The sequence below is a fragment of the Antechinus flavipes genome, chromosome 4, assembly GCF_016432865.1.
Source record: "Antechinus flavipes isolate AdamAnt ecotype Samford, QLD, Australia chromosome 4, AdamAnt_v2, whole genome shotgun sequence".
Taxonomy (NCBI): domain Eukaryota; kingdom Metazoa; phylum Chordata; class Mammalia; order Dasyuromorphia; family Dasyuridae; genus Antechinus; species Antechinus flavipes.
The window spans coordinates 183,550,532-183,570,577 of record NC_067401.1 but is presented as its reverse complement, the minus strand read 5'-3'; the positions used below and the strand labels follow the sequence as shown (position 1 = coordinate 183,570,577).

The 20,046-nt window shown below is 35.9% G+C and overlaps 1 protein-coding gene across 1 annotated transcript; it reads left to right on the top strand.

The window, feature by feature from the left end:
* The first annotated feature begins 1,821 nt into the window (after positions 1–1,821).
* On the top strand, positions 1,822–18,357 carry LOC127560830 (zinc finger protein 883-like). Its single transcript, XM_051995706.1, has 3 exons — positions 1,822–2,806; positions 4,339–4,468; positions 14,245–18,357. The coding sequence occupies exons 1-3, from the start codon at positions 2,732–2,734 to the stop codon at positions 16,191–16,193; spliced, it is 2,154 nt and encodes a 717-aa protein (XP_051851666.1). The 5' UTR covers positions 1,822–2,731; the 3' UTR covers positions 16,194–18,357.
* Positions 18,358–20,046: the final 1,689 nt, after the last annotated feature.

The window sequence follows — 20,046 nt, the reverse complement described above, 5'->3', positions numbered from 1 at the left end:
ATCTGACAGGTGTGTAGTGGCATCTCAGAGTTGTCTTAATTTGCATTTCTATGATTAATAATGATTTGAAGCATATTTTCATATGGCTATAAATAGTTTTAATTTCTTTGTCTGAGAATTGTCTGTTCATATCCTTTGACCATTTGTCAATTGGAGAATGGCTTGATTTCTTATAAATTAGAGGCAATTCTCTATGTATTTTGGAAATGAGGCCTTTATCAGAACCTTTGACTGTAAAAATATTTTCCCAGTTTATTGTTTCCCTTCTAATCTGAGACATATATTTTCATACATTGACAGCATATGACTCTGTTTTGCTTGATTGTACTTGTTAAAAGGGTGGGATTTTATGTGGAGTAATGATAGTAATATTTAAAAAGATGAAGGAAAAGAGGTAATGAAAAATTTTAAAAATTCAAAAGAGCAAAATGCTCAGAAAGGGACACAGAAGCAGAAGTGTTGTAATTTTTTAAAAAATAATTAATAGTCACAATTCATCCACTTAACCTCTGTTTGCCTCAGTTTTTCAACTGTAGCATGGGGATATTAGTACTTTTCAGGATTGTAAAGTATATGAATTTGTAAAGCACTCAGCACTATATAAATAAATAAATGCTACTGAGGCTACTAAATATGGAAATGTTTATGTTAATGTTTACCAAATTTTGACAATATTTTTAAAATTTGAGAAATGAATTAGTGTAATGCCAGAGAAACTGAGGCAGGAGAGAGATTAAAGAGTTTTTGATATTTTATTAATGGGAGAGTAAGATTGACTGGACAGGACTCTCGTCTCAAATTATCCAGTCAGACAGAGATAAAGATATACTGGGACCAAGGAATCCATGTTAGTCCCAGGGCTGGAGGAGACTGTTATCTCAAAGAATCCAGCGTCCAGAATCCAGCATCTAGCCGCCAGCCTCCAGCTGCCAGCCTCCAGCAATGAATGGAAGAACCCCAACTTTTTAAATATCTTTTCTCTAAACAAAGGAAGGGGTAAGAAATGAGGGAAAACCTCTATCAGAATAGGGAGGCCATAAATCCTAGAAAACCCAGAGACAGGATATCTGAATACAAAGAAGTAAAGATATATCTTGGAATATTTTAGAGGGATATTGTAAATTCTTGAGGACACAAAAGAGTCAGGAGGTCTACTCTCTTATTTATCTTGCTAATTTATAACCTTAGAGCAAATAATCCTCAGTCTTACTGGGTCAGAGGGGGATTTACAACTAAAGAGATTGAGACAGAACAGTTAAGGAAACTGAGACAAGGGAAACTAGTGCAGGGAAACTGAGTCAGGACAGTTAAAGAGAACTGTGGCATAACATCAGAAGACGTTAGACATGCTTTGTTGACAATCGGGTAATTTTAAAAAATGAATTGATCATATAATGTGATGTAATGTATCAAGTATCTTGTTACTGGCGTGGGAATCATAGATCTCCACAATTATGACACAAAGCTGTGGGAGCAAAGGTCAAAAAGGGGGAGGTCACATGAGATCTTGGGGAAATGGCCAGGTTGGATGAAATGACTTGTACTCTAATTAAGGCTCTGCTTCCACTATGTATGTGACCCTGGGATAGTCACTTAAAATTTTTTTCCCTTTAGTTCGCTATTGAAACCAACGATACGCGGAGGCCTCCCAAATTCCCAGAGAGGCACCGGAAGTGCAGCTAGGAAAAGTGTCCCTTTCAGCCGTTGGAACTCAGATATGGAAATCTCCCCCTCTTCCCCTCTTCCTCTTCTCCCCTCCCACCCCCCCTCGTCTCCCCGCCCCTCACTTCCTGCCTATGTCCCTTTCTTGGTGCACGTGGCTTGTGTTCCGAGTTACGGATTGAGTCCGCTTGTTGGGACCAAGTAGGGAGGAAACTGTAGCTACTGAGGGCGGGCATTTTGGTTGTAAGCCTCAGAGAAGGGAATTAAGGATGGTGGTGTCTTGGCCCTGGAGTTCCTGGGAGCTCGAGGGAAAAGAACCCCTGGCCTGAGGGAAGAAGCATTCTCGGGTCACTGAAGCCGCGGGGCTGCGGTGCACGGGACTTAAAGACCTCAGAAAGTAGCGGAGGAATCCAAGCATCGCGGAGCACCTTTGACCCCTCCCTCCTGACACTGCTCGGAATGAAAATTTAAATGTCTTCCTAAATCGAGGGCGGCTTTTCTTACGTGGGTTCACCCACAGATTCCTAATTCCTTCCTCCGGCATACCTACGGGGTCACCCCTGCCTGTGTAGCTGGTGGCCTGCAGGTGTAATTCTCTGCTCAACCTGGAGGTGCGGGGCACAGTCCTTTAGGCCATGGCTCAGTGGCAATTCAGGGCAGTTTTTCAGCGCACATGTGGCAATTCTGGGAACAGTTAAGCCATGGCTCCGTAGCTATTTGAGGATAGTTCTTAAATCTATTTGTGGCTATTCGCGGTACAATTCTTAAACACACATGTAGCAATTTAACCCTTGTGATAATTCGAGCTACAGTTCTTAAACCTCTGCCATGAAGCCCTATGCTTAATCTAATTTAGATAATGATGAAGATGTTGTATGGGTTATAATTAGGGGGTTGGAGAACACGTATATGTGTGTATATATATGTGTGTGTGTGTCTGTGTCTGCTGCTTTTGTTAATATGCTTATCTCTCTCAGATCTCTAGTACACTTGAAAACTCCAGGATAAAGCAGTGGGGAGACCTCAGTTTGATTTTCCACAACACAAACTCCAAGCCAGAGTAGACTTGATGGCAGCAAATTCAAGGGAGGTGGCAGCCCTAGTTCCACAAAGCTTGGACCCAGACAAAGAAGGAATCCATCAGGTGTGGTCCTGTGTGAGCTAATGTGTCACTAATTTTTTAAGACATTTTTTTGGTAGGTTCCTTTGTGCCCTTACTCCAGCCCCCTTTTTTGGGAATAGCTTAGATGAATAGGGAAAATGTTCATGGATCATGTTGATCTCCAACTGAAATCTTTAGCATCATAGGTGAACTTGTTAGTATATATGCATGACTTAATTTTCAAGTCCAAGAAATTAGTAGAGAGTGCTCATCTTTTATTAAGTACCATGCTAGGAGCTGGGAGGTGGACAGAACATCATTAATAAATTATATTAATGAAACAAAACATATAAACAGATCAATATTTCATAGTCCTTTGCCAAACCAATTAAAAGATAATAAAGCCACATCAGGATTTCAGACTAGAGAGAATATTGTGAATTGGTATATACTTCTTTTAAAGGAGATAGGTATAAAATAAAAAGTAAAATATGGATAAGCACAGTCACAGAAACGGCTGTAATTATAGTGATTTTGTAGTACAGTGAAGCAACAGGCCTGAAATGGAACAGAGGGTTCCATTGATAAAGTGGCCTATATACAATGAAGCCAGATTTTTTTTTTTTTTGAGGGCTGTAAACCAGGAAAATTGGATATAATTTAAATATTTGGGCAGCTATTAAAAATTTATGTTGAATAATGTGAACACTGGTAAAATGTGCAATGGATTAGAGACAGAAAGCAGGCAGATTAATTAGGAAACAAAAGAAATGATGATATAGAACTGGACTAGAATGATGGCAGTAGAAATGGAAAAAGGAACATATAGGAGAGAGCTTTATTGAACAAAACCTAGAAAATGAAGGAAATAAAGAAGTGAGTTGAACCAAATTTGATTTTAAGATATTAGTATATCTTATATTTTATATATCGATCAAGAATCACTAAGTAAGTATGACTGGGCATTTCAAAGGTTTTTTTTTTTTGTCCTTATGATTAGGGTAATTATGTTTCCCCCTAATAATATCATTCCAAACATTAATCTTTAATAAATTGCTTTGTTAAAGAGGGTCTGGAGATTTTTATATTATTTCATCTTCCCATTACCTTGCAAAACAGACCAAACTTCAAGTTCTTGATCCTTTCTTCAAAAAACCAAATCAACAAGCAAATCAAACACTTTGGTAGGAACGAAGAAGATAATTCAGACATAATCAGTGTTCTCAAAGAGTTTATGATCTACCAGAAAACACACAACCATATGGTAAAATCTATTGGATTGTAGGATTCAGAGCTGAAGAGTACCTCAGGTCATCTTGTTCAACTTCCATCATTTTATGGGAGAGGAAACTGAGATGCAGAGGTAAAATGGGATCCACGGGTAGAGAGGATTTGATCCCAGGCCTTCTGTTGATAAATCTACTGTATCCCAAGGACATAAGATTATTATGAAATTTCTGAGGGGATAGAATATTTTGAATCCTGTTGATGTTTCTTAATTTTAAGCTTCCATTTAAGCAGGCATTTGAATTGTCTGCTAAACTCAATTCTTCTATGTTGTCAATTGTCTACAGGCCTTGGACCTGACACCTGGACAAGAGATTTTGACTCAGACAGAATGGGAGTCCAAGAGATTCCAACTCCAGCCTGTGACAGACAAGGCTGAACGTGTGATCCTACAGCCCCACCTGCTGCACCAGAATGGTGAGAAGTAGAAACTATACTGTTGGTTTTTTTCCCCTTCTCTCTATGTGTCTATATAGATATAATATATATAGTATCTTTTGTTTCTAGCAGAATTTAGACCAGATCATATAGACTTTCACATACAACATACTTTGTAGCTATAATGTTAATCTTTAACTTAAATTTTTGATGTTATTAATTATGAATTATTTCCCATTGTTCCTCATAATATATTTGTTTTGAGATAGAATGAAGGTAATTTTTAAGGTTTTATTTATTTTGACTGAGGAGAAGCTACTTGGGTAGTGAATAGAGAGGTGCCTTATAATAAGGAAGATTGAGTTAAAGTGTTGCCTCTTATACATATTGGCTTTGTGACTTTGGGCAAATTATTTAGTTTCTCAGCCACCTAAGCAACTCTTGTAAATTATAAATTTCAAAACATTTGCTGAGAGAATTTTTAGAATTTGTAGAGAAGGGGCAGGCTAGATGGTAGAGTAGATAAAGCACCAGCCCTGAAGTCCAGAGGAGCTATGTTCAAAACTGGCTTCAGACACTTAACACTTCCTAGCTATGTGACCCTGGGCAAGTCACTTAACCCCAATTGCTTCAGGAAAAAAAAAAAAAAAAGGATACAGTAAGTACACAGATCAATCAGTATGGGATATTTTGAGGAAGAATGTCAGTTACTGTTATTATCAAAAGTTACTTAAGCTTCTTAAGAGGCAAAGAGAAAGAAAAACAGTTCCTATCTGCTGGATGTCCTGTGCAAAGCCGTAGAAGTAGGAGATGGATCAGGAGCAGCAGATAGACCAGTCTGTCTGTAATGTAGCATATGAACAAGATAATGATAGGAAATATATAGGGAAAGTTGGGCTGGAAATAGATCATGAAGAGCTTTGAATTCCAAATTGTTGATTTATCCTAAAGGCAGTAGGGAGCCATTGAACATTTTTGAGCTGGGGAATGATAGGGCCAAACTTGTACTTTAAGAAGATGCAGCTGTGTGGAGGTAGAAAGGGGAGAGGGTAGAAACATAAAGACCATTAAGGAGGCTATTTCAATAAGCCAGGCAAAAAGTGATGAAACCTTAAAATAGGATGGTAGTTTGATGAGTTGAAAGAAGATGGAAACACCACAGAGATGTGGAATTAAGATCAACAAGACTTTATACTTGATTAACTATTTGAGAGGAGTGATCAGGGTGAAAAAAAAGTCAAGGGTAACTTCTAGGTTTTAAACTTGGGTAACTGGAAGAATAATGATGTTTTTCAGCAAAAATAGAAATTTGGAAGAGAGAGGTTAGATGGAGGACGATAGTTAGATATGTGTTTCAGATACCCACAAGGCATCTATATGAAGATGTTCAGAAGGTCATTAATAGTGACTGGAGCTCAGAAGATAGTACATTTAGTTTTGAAGCTATATATATATATATATTAGACCCTTGGGAGTGATTGAGATTGCTGAGATGATGTGATGAGAAAGGTAGCCTCAGGATGGAACCTGGATGTACTTAGTTAATAACATACTGAGGGCTCATCATAGCAAGTAAGAAGAGAACCAGAAAAGGAGCAGTCTTAAAGACCCTTGAAAGAGAGAGTATTTAGGAGTGATCAGAAAGAATTAGTACATATGATTGAAACTTTGCCTTCCACTTCACAGTGTTTAATGATAAGGACAAAAGAAGGAAAAGAAATAAGTACATGCCTGTTTTTTTGCCAGGCATTCTGCCATATGCTTTTATAAATTTTATCTCATTTGATTTTCACTTCTCCTGGAAAGTGTATGCTGTTTTCTATTTTACAGTTAAGAAAACCAAGGCATCCAGATTACATGACTTGCTCAGAGTCACACAGCTAGTAAATGTCTAAGGCTTGATTTGAACACAGGTCTTCCTAACTTCAGGCCCAGTGCTCAGTGGGCTGTGCCACTTAGCTGTCTCAAGATAGAGGAAAGACCTTCAGACTTAGCACTTAAAAGAGGTTGCTTGTAATTTTGGAGAAGAGTATTAGTCTGGTGGTAAGAGTGGGAAACCAGATGAAAGGATTGAAAAATAAGTATGAATATTAATGTAAAGGAAAACAGTAGTGAAAGACTGCACATCTCTGATCAATGCAGGAACCAATCATGACTTCAGAAAGCGGTCAGTGAAATTTGTATATTGCTTCTTATCAGAGAGATAGTTTCATAAAAATGTGGAATAAAGCATGTTTATTTTGCTTAACTATTGCTTATGAAGGAGGGTTCTTCTGCTGTTGGGAGCTATCATTAAGAAATAATTTTATTAGGAAGTAATTTGAGAGAGGGAAATAATACTTCAAGCAATATTGTCTTTAAATAGAAACCACTATCTTTATTGGATTGGATTGTTTTCGATCTTTGTAAACTCTGTTTTGAATATAGTAGACGTTTAATAATTGTTTTGTAATATATGAGTTACTTTTTAGTGTGATAGAAAATGAGGAAAGGGAGGCCATGGTAGTAGTGTGTATATGTATGATGTGGTATGGTGCAGAGTACAACTGCTTAACTAAATGTCTTTGATATTCCTTTGCTATCTTGTTTTAATTAATTTCTTTTAATGGAAGTAAGTCAGGGCTATTGATTGATTGATTTTGAAGAAACAAATATTTAACAATAGAATGGAAAAGAAAGGCAGAGCAGAATAATCGTATCCAGTAAGATGCCAAAGATGGAGAGGAGAAAAAAGTAATAGTAGAAAATGTTTATTTTTTTCTATAGGCAGCTGGTAACTTTTAATCTCTGTTAAAAATAGAAAAGGAGGTGAGAATTTGCTAACTAAAGAACAGAGAAATGTATTGTTTGACTTTGGGTTATCTACTCTCAAAGGACTTGTAATGATAGAGTGTTGTTAGTTGTCTCTCAAGTACCAGAAAAGGAGGGAAAGTGAGTTGGGCTCTTGGACTACTGTTGGGGTAGGCCTCCACACCCGTTCTATTGAGAGCATCTCTGGTTTTCTCTTTCTCTCTTTCTTTTCTCTTTCTTTCTTTTTTTTCTTTCTTCTTTCTTTCTTTCTTTTTTTCTTTCTTTCTTTCTTTCTTTCTTTCTTTCTTTCTTTCTTTTCTTTCCTTCCTTTCTCTCTTTTTTTTCTTTTTCTCCCTTCCTTCCTTCCTTCCTTCCTTCCTTCCTTCCTTCCTTCCTTCCTTTCTTTCTTCTTTCTTTCTTTCTTTCTTTCTTTCTTCTTTCTTTCTTTCTTTCTTTCTTTCTTTCTTTCTTTCTTTCTTTCTTTTTCTTTCTTTCTTTCTTTCTTTTTCTTTCTTTTTCTTTCTTTTTCTTTCTTTCTTTCTTTCTTTCTTTCTTTCTTTCACTTTTTATTGACAGAACATATACCTAGGTAATTTTTTTACAACATTAACCCTTGCACTCACTTCTGTTCTGATTTTTCCCTTCCTTCCCTCCCCCCTCCCCTAGATGGCAAGCAGTCTTATACATGTTAAATATGTTATAATATATCTTAGATACAATATATGTGTGCAGAACCAAACAGTTCTCTTGTTGCACAAGAAGAATTGGATTCAGAGGGTAAAAATAACCTGGGAAGAAAAACAAAAATGCAGTTTACACTCATTTCTCAGTGTTCCTTCTCTGGGTGTAGCTGCTTCTGTCTATCATTGATCAATTGGAACTGAGTTAGATGTTCTCTTTGGCGAAGATATCCACTTTCATCAGAATACATTCCTCATACAGTATCGTTGTTGAAGTATATAATGATCTCCTGGTTCTGCTCATTTCACTTAGCATCAGTTCATGTAAGTCTCTCCAAGCATCTCTGTATTCATCCTGCTGGTCATTTCCTACAGAACAATAATATTCCATAACATTCATATACCACAATTTATCTGGTTTTCACTTTCACTGGGGATTCCTTGAACAATGTTTGGTTGCAGGGGTTGTTCAGACTCACCTTCCTTGAGTTTCCCTAGTGTGTCTACCTTGACTGAGATTCTGAGAGGTTAAGGGATTTATTTTAATATTAACCTAAGCAAATATAGTAAGGTTTAAAAAATTAAAAAAAATTTTGTAATATAGTCCCAAGATATATACAAGATATATACATATATATATATATAGTCATTATAATAAATTCTACTTGAGGGGAGAAGTGAAAAGGGAAAGTATTCTAGAATTGCTTTAAGGAAGCAGGAATTATAATATTGATGAGGTACTAGGCTCCTTTCTTCCCAGCCCCCATCCTGACTTCTCCAATTTGGGGATGAAGACAGCTGCTACCCTGGGTTGTAGAGTATTCCATGGGTACACTTTTAAAAAGTATAATATGAGAGTTTTCACTGATAAGCTTTCCATTAATAGTGGCCATTCAATACAAGTAATTCTTATTTAGGACACCTAGTAAAAACAGCATAGTAAATATAGTAGCTATAAAACATTTCCTCACAAACTTTGGATATACTCTCCCACAGATACAGTGCCTATGGAAAGAATGGTAGTGAGGCACACATGTAGCCAAGGTAGCTCTCAACTATGGAATGAAGGGCTTCTAAGTCCTTTCTTAGTAGAGTCCTCACAAAGCTAAAAGGGCTAGCTCTCTTGTGCATTTATAGTCAGCTCTATTCTCTGTCCTTAGGGGTAATGCTTTTGAAGTTACTTCCATCCTTGAGTGACTGACTGCCTCTAACTCTGTCTGTCTGGAGTGTGTATGGTTCTTCAGCTGTTGAATGGAATTCCTCCTTCTGTTCCTTAATGCCATAGTCAAGAGAGAGATTAGAACTGACTATGGGTATTGTGGCCAAGTACATATGATGACTGAGAGAGTATAGGAAAAGAAGAGATAGCCAAGCAGTGGGATCTAAATGTTGAACCATTGTGGTGTTTTTCTTCTTTAATATAATAGTTCTCCCTGGGAGAGAGCGGGTTTCTCGGGGAGGTTTTCTGGAGGCAGCCTTAGTTTCAGTTAAAAGCAATAATCACCCAAATGCAGCCAGCTGATAAAAGTTCAGATCTTTTATTGCTTCTACAAAATAGCCCGTTTAGCTTAGGAGGCCTATCTTTCTGCTTGGTTCCAAGAGCTCCCTCCAAATGTCTCCAAATCCAAAGGTTTGTCCTTCAGCCTCCAGCCAGCCAGGTGGAAAATGGAATAAATCTCTCTTGCCTCCGAGGGCTTTCCTCTGAACTGACTTGACACTCTCCTCTTAATCTTTTCAGCTGAACGCCTTTGACTGGCTCAATGAAGCTCTATTTATGCTCCTTCTCCGAGAGAGTGGGATTATGGGTTTCCTCCCAGAGTGCTCTCTGGCCCTAAGAGCTTCAAGGGAGATGTGAATTCGGATATCTCATACTAAACCCTGAAATCTCCCAAACGTGTGAACTCCAATGAATGAAGGTGTGAACACAAGCATTGTTTCTCAGTTCCACTTAGTACCTTGTTTCTTCTGGCCCATAACATCTCCTTGTAGGATCAGATCAATCATACTGAACCATGCTAAGTTAGATAATTATTGTCTTGATCAATTCTAGTGACTTAACAGTTTGTAAAGATTCCAACAAACCATCTTTGACTGGGCTACTTGAAATCAAGAAGAGGTTCTATAAATGTTTTTCTAACAAAGCTTTAGGCATTTGATCTTCTGTTTTTTACAGACATGGTTCACAAACATTTCAGTTTCATCTAGGCTAATCCCTGGTCTTGTTGTACCCTTTAAACTCTTTGAAGGTAGAAACCACATCTTGTTCCTTTTTACCCCCATGCCCTTCAATCACACATAATAGGCATGTAGTAAATTACTGTTGATTGGATGCATTTCCCTTCCAGGGTTTCCCTTTTTTCCCTTCTGGAGAACTGAGAAAATTATTTTCTTCATATATGTAATGAATCAAAACAATTTTAAGACATACTGCTGTCATTTTACTTTTCACATCTTTTTATTCAATATTCTCTACATCTCATCTAATTTAATTTGGTTGTCAGGAGTGTTTTTTAAGTTTATGTGGGAGTTTTCCTACTTTTTTGTTCTAAGTGTACTTTTATCAGAGATTATAGAATTTTAGAGCTGGAATGTGTCTTAGCCCAAACCCTGCCTTTTGCAAAAGAAGAAACTTAAAGATGTTAAGTAGTTTGCCCAAATTATACAGGTCTCACTTTACATTACAAGAATTGAGTTTTAGGATAGATGAATGACTTGAGTAAGGTTACTCAGCCATTTAATGGGTGAGCCAGGGGCTAAAACCCTGTTCTCCTGACTTTCAGTACACTATTATTTTTACTATTTTGCCCTGTAAGCTCTTGGAGAGCTTAGGACTCTCGATGTTCCATTCCATCATATATTACCCAAAATGAATTTTCTTCAAAGTGAAAACTTGAAGGATCTGTAAGTCCATTAAAATTTTTTTTGGCTGAGGTACCTGAGGTTAAGTGACTTGCCCAGAGTCACACTGCCAGGAAGTGTTAAGTGTCTGAGACCAGATTTGAACTCGGGTCCTCCTGATTTCAGGGGCTGGTGCTCTATTCACTACATTAACTAGGTGCCTCTGTGAGTCCATTATTATGGGAAACTCCTTCCACCAGCCAGTTTTTTGACTTAGGATGGATAGAGAAAGAGACAGACTGACAGACAGATAGATAGATAGGTTGATTTAGATCCTAGGGAAGTTATATGAGGTTAAATTACTTTTCTAGGATTTGTTACAGGGCAGGCCTTATACTCCAAACATAGAACTCCTTCCACTATAGCATGCTGTCACATTCAAAATGAAATATGTTTAAAATATCATTATAACAAATCCAATAGAAGCTTCAAATTGCTTATAATGATTTTTTTTTTTTATGAATATACAGCTAGATGTAACCTAGCACCAGAAAAGAGAGGGCTGATGTCCAGATTCTATTTAAGAGCCCCTTAATTTGTATGAATACAAGACTATCATTGCACACTTGTTGGTGAGATAGAACCCTTAAGTTGGGGAGGGGTTCTGACTGGCTTATTCTCAAGGGTGAAGCATCTGCTGATCTAGTACCATATTTTTATCAAAAGACCCTTTCTAGATACAAACACAAACTTCCTGCACATAGTATAAGCACAAACAGACATAGATGACACTGCAGCTGCTTATTCTATTCCTAAAGAATGGTCATTTAGTGAAGTATAATCAATAGTATAACCAGGTCTTTAGAAATGGCTGCATCTCCATGCTTCAACTATAATAAACCTTACCTGGCTCTTTACTTGCTCTATTCTTGTGCACAATATTCTTGAAAAATCAATAGAATACAATAACCAAGTTTGCCTTTAACACAGTAGTGTTGTAGAGTGAATTCTGGATTTTGAGTTAGGAAGAAGTAGTTTTAAATCGACACTCTGAAATTTGTTAGTTGTATGACCCTATTCGAGTAATTCTTTTTGTATGCATGATTCCTACATGGAAAGATTCTCACCTTATTAGTTCCCTCTGCTGATGAAATCCCTTCAGCATTGTTTGCCCTGAAAATCTTGATCCACTTGTTATCATTAGTAGTTACCCTGCAAAAATTTCTTTTTTTCTTTATGAATTTAATTCTGCATGTGTTTTAATGTTTTACTGTAAATCTAAGAACAATTGGTATCCCAGAATGTCTTTAAAACTTAGAATTTCTTTTCTTCTTCCTCATATCCAATCATTTATCAAATCCTATTGTCTTTATCACTCCATTCTCTCTCATACCTATTCTCATTCTCCTCCTCTCATTCCCTAGTCGTCTTTACTAACCTCCTATACCATTAAAATAGTTTTTATTGTTGTTTTAAAAAGGTTTTATTGATTCATTTGTTTTTGTTTTACAGCCATCACATTTACTCTTCTTTGCCACAAGAATAGTTAATAAAAAGACTGTGTCTTACTGGGTATACAATATTCTGTCCTACTAATCCCCTATTATTATTATTATTATTATTATTATTATTATTATTATTTTGCTTTGAAGGAGGAGATATATTGCATTATCTCTTTTCTGGGACCCTCACTGATTATTTTTTTATTTTCACCAGTATCTCCCCTTAAACCTCCTCCCTCCATTAACATTTTCCTTGTAACAAAGAAAAACATCTAAGATTGCTTAATAATGACTTCTTCTGACTGTATGTGTTGCATCCTTATTATCCCAACTTTTTTATTGGGAACAGAGATGTGTTTTTTTTTCATTTCTCCAGGACTGAGATTGTTATTAAAATTCATTAGTGTTTGTTTGCTTTGGAGTTTTGGATTTACTTAACTGTGATTATTGTTTCTCTTGTTTCTATTTTCTTCACTTTGTGAAGTCTTCCTATATTTTAATATTTATTATTTCTTATGGTATGCCACATATTCTTATGTCACAATTTGTTAAACCATTCCCCAGTTGATGGATTCTAATTTTATTTCCAGGTTAATAGTTAAAGCCTTAAAGGTCAGAATCATTTAAGTATTACCGCTGCATAAGAGTTGGCAATCATAAGCATATGGAGTAAATAGAGTCCTTCTTTGTCCAATTGAGGAAGTTTTAACAATATCACAATTCTTGTTCATAAATTAAGCATGTTCGTGAACTGGAATCTTTCCCCTACTATTCCTAGAGATGGTTTATGTGCTCTTTCTGGAGTCCCCTTATTTAAGCCTTAATTCAAACTGAGTTTTCCCTGATCTTCTCAGATCCCATGAGGAAGTAGGAGTTCTCATCTTTTTCCTTAGCTCTTAATATCAGTTTTGTTTTCCTGAGATTCTGAGCAGCAGGCCTAACTTTGTCCCCAGTTCCTAAAGAAGTTTTTTAGTTTCCCCTTTTACTAATAGTTCTCTGCTACCATCAAGAGGCTTAGTTCCTTTATCTTTTGTTGAATTGGAGCACATATTCTTTCTTTATTTATTTTTTTAAAATAACTTTTTATTGATAGAACCCATGCCAGGGTAATTTTTTACAGCATTATTCCTTGCACTCACTTCTGTTCCGATTTTTCCCCTCCCTCCCTCCATCCCCTCCCCCAGAGGACAGGCAGTCCTATACATGTTAAATAGGTTACAGTATATCCTAGATACAATATATGTGTGCAGAACCAAACAGTTTTCTTGTTGGACAGGGAGAATTGGATTTAGAAGGTATAAATAACCCGGGAAGAAAAACAAAAATGCAAACAGTTTATATTCATTTCCCAGTGTTCTTTCTTTGGGTGTAGCTGCTTCTGTCCATCTTTGATCAATTGAAACTGAATTAGGAGCACGTATTCTTTAGATTCAGATAGATTACCATTACCATACTTTATCCTCAAATATTCTTCTGCCTAACACAAAGATCTATACAGGAAGGCATATTTATTGTATTATTCAATTCTGAAACCATATTTTAAGGGCAATGTTGGCAAGCTGTTCAGAGGAAGCCAACCAGGTTGGTGAAGACTAGAGATAAGTTGAAGAAATTTGGGATGTATAGTCTGGAGAAGAGGTAGGGGAGTATAGCTGTCTTTAATATTGACTTTGCCACTTATTCCCAATGTAGTTTTGGGAAAATCATTTAATATCTCTGGACTTCAATTTCTTGTATGTTTATAGCTACTTTAAATAGCCTTGTCTAAAAGTGGCTGCTAAATGAAGGTGAAAGCTATAAGTTTTGTGGCCACTAATGGACAAAGTAAGATAAAAAGTAGAACTAGATGAAGGTTAAGATTCAAAATACTTATTTGGCTATCCATACAAATTATGAATTGGTTTGGATCATATTCACATTTACATGTGTACTCTTGGCCCTTCTTCAATTTCCTTTATTTAGCATAAGAATTAGGTGACATGTCATTTTCTGTTTATTATGTCAGGTGGTGAGACCAGGACCATGAATGAAGAAGCAACTTTCAAGCAAGAAATTTTAGATAATAATTATCAATTATTACACACAGAAGAACAACCACCACCCATGTTTAGAGAACATGGGAATTCTTTAAATCAGAACTCTGCCATAGTTGGACTTCAAGTGTTCCAAACTAAAGAAGAAACTTATGATTGTCAGAAATGTGGAGAAAGTTTTATTTCTATGGCCCATCTTACTCAACATCAGAGCCTCCACACTGGACCAGGTCGCTATGAATGTTATGAATGTGGGAGAAAGTTTAATCGGAGTTATGATCTGATTCGACATCAAGTTATTCATACTGGAGAGAGACCCTTTTCCTGTAATGAATGTGGGAAAACCTTTAAGCGAAAATCAACGCTTATTGAACACCAGAATATTCATACTGGAGAGAAACCTTATAGGTGTAACAAATGTGGAAGAGCCTTCCGACAAAACACAGGCTTAATTGAACATCAAAAAATTCATACCATTGAGAAACCCTACAAATGTAATGAATGTGAAAAGGCTTTCAGTAATAGTTCAAACCTTCTTCAGCATCAGATTGCACACACTGGAGAAAAACCCTACAAATGTGATGAATGTGGGAAAGGTTTCATAAATAGCTCAAGTCTTCTTCGACATCATAATATTCACAAAGGAGGAAAACTCTATAAATGTGAAGAATGTGGGAAAACTTTGAGTAATAGCTTGAGCTTTTTCCAGCATTTAAAAATTCATACTGGAGAGAAACCATATAAATGTAGTGATTGTGGTAAAGGTTTTATATGTAATTCATACCTTGTTGAACATAAAAGAATTCATACAGGAGAGAGACCATATGTATGTAAAGAATGTGGAAAAGCTTTCAGGCGGTCCTGGAACCTTACTGAGCATCAGAGAAGTCATAACTCAGAGAAATCCTATAGATGTACAGAGTGTGGAAAAGCTTTCAAGAATAGCTCAAGCCTTTTTCATCATCAAAGAATCCATAGTGGAGGGAAACCCTTTGATTGTAATGAATGTGGTATGGCTTTTAGGTGCAAATCACGCCTTATTGATCATCAAAGAATTCATACTGGAGAAAAACCATATGAGTGTGACAAATGTATGAAGAATTTTAGTCATCGTTCACAACTTCTTGAACATATCAGAACCCACACTGGGGAAAAACACTATGAATGTAATCATTGTGGAAAATCCTTTACTAGGAATTCAGGCCTTTTACGTCATCAGAAAATACATACTGGAGATAAACCATATGAATGTAATCAGTGTGGGAAAGCTTTTAGCAATAGTTCATGCCTCATTGAGCATGAGAGAATACATACTACAGAGAAACCTTATAAATGTAATGAATGTGGGAAAGCTTTCTGTAAGAAATCATACCTCACAGGACATCAGGTAATTCACTCTAAAGAAAAACCCTACAAATGTAATGAATGTGGGAAATCATATAGTCGACGTTTCCGTCTTGTTGAACATCAGAGAATTCATACTGGAGAGAAGCCCTTCGAATGTAATGAATGTGGGAAAGCTTTTAGTAGAAGTGCACTTTTTATTAAACACCAGATAATTCATACCAAAGAGAAGCCTTATATATGTGATCAGTGTGGCAAGGCTTTTAGTCTGAGAAAACATCTTGTTCAACATCAGAGAATCCATACTGAAGAAAAACCTTTCAAATGCAATGAATGTGGGAAAGCTTTCCGGCATAAGTCAACTTTTCATGATCATCAGAAAACACATACTGGAGATAAACCCTGTAAATGTAGGGAATGTGGAAAATCTTTCAATCGGATCTTTCACCTTACTGAACACCAGCGAACTCATACTAAAGAAAAACCTTATGAGTGTAATGAATGTGGGAAATCTTTTAGTCGAAGCTCAGTTTTTATTAAGCACCAGAAAATTCACACTAAAGAGAAATTAGATTAATGTAATCACAATGGGAAAGCTTTTAATTTAATTCCAGTTGAATGTTGAAGAATTTCTACCAGGAAAAAGAATGAATAATGGAGAAATGGAGAAATCAAATGATTCAGTGCAATCAAATTTACATGTCACAAAATAGTTATTTTAAGAAATTAAAGTTTCAGTCCTGTCTCAAGCTATATTTCATATAAAAAATGGCACAATTGGGTAATGTTACTCATCTTCATAGGGCAGTCTTATAGATTCAAAAATAATAGACTTGTTAAAGTCTAAACTATTGCAGTGGCATATAATTGGACTCCCTGCTTCCACTATTTTCTCTGTTAAATCCATCCTCAACATATCTTCCAGATTGATATTCCTAAAATATATTTCATTCTTCTATTCAAAATCTTCCCTGTTGTCTCTAAAATGAAAAAGAAAATTAACTGCCCAGCATTTAAAGTCCAACACAGTCTGACTCCCACCTATCTTTCCGGTCTTATTTCAAATTATACCACACAAACTCTGTTATTGTCAGATTGACTATTGGCTGTTCTTTATGCATGACATTTCATTTGTCTCCATGCCTTTTGCAGGGTCTCCCCAAACTCCTATCATTATTAGATTCTTTCTCACATCTTGCTTCTTAGATTGTCTAGTTTCCTTCAAGGTTCAGCTTAGGATTTTTTATAAGACATTCTTTTCTTCCCCAATTAGTGTTCTCTCCCTCCTGAAATTTTTTGATGTTTACTTTTATATAAATTGTACTTCTCAGTCTTTGTTATATGTTATCATCCCTAGAATAATGTAAGCTCCTTGAGTACAGAATCTGTTTTATTTTTCTATTTCCCTAGTACCTGGCATAATATTTTGCACATAGTAGGCATTTGATAAATACTTGTTGAATTGAATTGTATTGAATCAACTAAGCTCTATCAGTGAAGGAGAAAGTATACTTGAATTAGAAGTAAGTCTATTAAGGCTATTCTTCCTGGAAAGCATTTTTTCCCATTATTTTGTTTATGCCAAGTAATCTAAAATTATATTAATATAAGATAGTGAAAGTAAAGATATTTGCAGTAGTATATAGTTTAATTTTTAAAAATTAGCATATAGGAGATACTGCCTCAGTAGCTTTAAAGAGAGTAGTTGTCAAAAAACCAGATGGAACTTAAGGAGAGGAAAGAGATTCAATGTCGGGTCATTTTGGGTGATTGTTTTTGGATATCGAATGATGTATGGTTTTTTTCCACTATTTATTAGCCATTCTCCTCCCTTGTCAGGAAGATGTCTTCATTATTCACACAAAGGAAGTAGCTCCAGAGAAAAATAAGGGTTGGCATAAGATCTCAAATTATAATGTAGCCAGTACCCTTTTCTAGATTTATGGAGTAAGAACACAAAGGGTGCCCCCTTTTCAAGAAAAAAACAAATCCTTGAAAATCTACTACTCATACAGTTTTGAATGTTCACCATGGAAAGCATCCAGGATGAAGTGAAATCATTATTGGCTTCTGCCCAGTGTCTGTTAATACTTTTTCTCCTCTATGACCTCTAATTCAGAAACATAAATGCTAATCAAACAGCAGGCAGGAGAAACCCTATGTAGAAGTGATTTAAATGGCTTGTGGGATACATTAACTCCAGCATCCTACCCCACTTTTTTTTTTTTTAATAGAATGTAGAACTCTAAAGGGAATTAGGGATCATCTAATCTGGTTCCTTCATTTTATAAATGAGAAAATAGGGATCCACAAAGGAGGAGCGACCTTTAGTTAGCTGTTAGGGTGCCAGGTCATGTGTGGGGTAAAAGTTACACAAACAGCCTTTGCTGATTGTCTTTGGTTTATTTATATAATCTGTGCTTTTAGTATTTTTGAAGAGGGAATTGGGATTCAAAAGACTACAATGAACAATGAGTCAAATACATCTAATAGGATGAAATGTAGGGGCAAATGTCAAATCTTTCAATTGAATTGAAAAATTCAACTACCAAGGAATAAACTGAATTCTTTAAAAAAATACATGTTAAAAAAGACGCCTAGAATGGAGAATACTATCTGTGTACCTTTTGATGTACTTTAACATGAATATGAATGAACAATGTGATACAACAGACAAAAGAGTAATGTGATCCTAATAAGTGTATGGCTTCCACATAATAATAAAAGTATGACATCTAGAATGAGGAAGCTATTTATTCTGTTGCTCTCTTTTCACTGGTTAGACTACTACATATTTAGTTCTGGTTGCCAAATTTTAGGAAGGATATTAGAAATTCATTTAAAGAAATTGGGAATATTTTATCCTGTAGAAAATACTTAGGATGGGGATTCTTAAGTCTTTTTTGCGTCATGGCCCCCTTTGAAAGTGTGGTGAAGTCTTTGGGCCCCTTTTTGTAATAATATTTTAAGAACTATGAAAATATATAAGATTACAAGGGAAACCAATTATATTGAAATAGCTAAAAACATTTAAAAAGCACCTCAGAGACTACTGACTTCAGTGTGGAATTCTAATCTTCAGATACTTAAATGGCCACATACAGAAGAGGATTAGGGTTTCACTCCTTGCTTTAATGGCAAATATAGGGCCAATTGATAAGTAGCAGAGCCAGATTTTTGTTCAATATAAGGAAAAACTTATTCAAAACTGTAGTTACTCAAAAAATTGGAAAGGGAGCAGCCACTGCTTGGGAACTTTGTATAGATTCTGTTTCAGATATGGGTAGGGTTTTATTCTGAACTAGCTTTCAGATCTAATTTCCTGACTTAATTACCCAGAAAATAAAGTCTTAAACTTTCCAGTGAGGCATTATTATATATTTGAAAATTTGTCCCTATTGTCCCTTTGTGGGCTTAATTCCTGTTACACCACTAGCCTTTCATTCAAGGCATATTGGTCTACTTTATTACATCTGAACATACTCTGCTTTTCTTGTTTTCATGTATTTGATTTGTACTTTCTATTTCTTCAATGTCTTTATTCTTAGTTAAATTTTACCTATACTTTCTCTACCTTGAAACTTAATTCACTCACACTGATTGTTTCCTTAGAATTCATTTGATATATACTGTGAAAACCCTAGTTTCCACTTAAATCTCCTTGGTTCTTTTAAATTAAATCCTCTGTAGTTAACTTTATTTGTCTTCTTATTAAACTTTCCTTCATCTTAGACTTTTTCCTCTCCCTTTTTTTTTCTTTTAGTACTAATAAAAGTCTGTCTTTCCTGAGAGGATTTTGACTAATTCATTCACCAGCCACCCTCTTCAAGTATTAGGGGCATCTTTTATAGCCTCTAGAAGATGGACCAGAATCTTGATCTTATTATTATTATTTATTCCTCATTACCACTTCCAGATCTTCCATCTCTTATCATCATTCAATAATCATCTTTCTTTTGAAGTGCACTCCCATCTTTGTATATCATCTTGTGCAGATTTTGGTTGTAGTTAATGCCCTCTCTCTTTAAGTAGTTCTATACTTGTAAAGTCTAATATTCTTTCCTAATCTTCACCCTCAGATTTGGACAACTTTGACAAGTAGACATCCTCAAAAATACCCAGACTGCCAAATTCATCAACCTAAATTCCCATAACCTACATCTTCATTCCCATCTCAACTAAACACAGGGATAATTGTACCCCTGATCTCATTATTCCCTCATATTTTTTCCTGCAATCCAGAACTGGAACCCTCTCTTAAATTTCAACCTTCTAGTTTATGATTTCTTATACTTGTAAACCTATGTTTCATCCTCACTGAAACCTCCAGCTCTTACACTTTGCAGCTTTTTTTGGTCTATCACTGTTGGCTTTTAACTTGTCTCCTTTTGCAATGCAGACTCTGCATATAGCTAGCATATATTCAGATA

What these genes read in the sequence shown, in the direction of transcription:
- LOC127560830 (XM_051995706.1), top strand. Translation starts at nt 2,732, where the DNA reads ATGGCAGCAAATTCAAGGGAGGTGGCAGCCCTAGTTCCACAAAGCTTG. An exon ending in ACAAAGAAGGAATCCATCAG is followed by an intron (nt 2,807 to 4,338) that starts GTGTGGTCCTGT and finishes AATTGTCTACAG; the next exon opens with GCCTTGGACCTGACACCTGG. An exon ending in CCACCTGCTGCACCAGAATG is followed by an intron (nt 4,469 to 14,244) that starts GTGAGAAGTAGA and finishes TTATTATGTCAG; the next exon opens with GTGGTGAGACCAGGACCATG.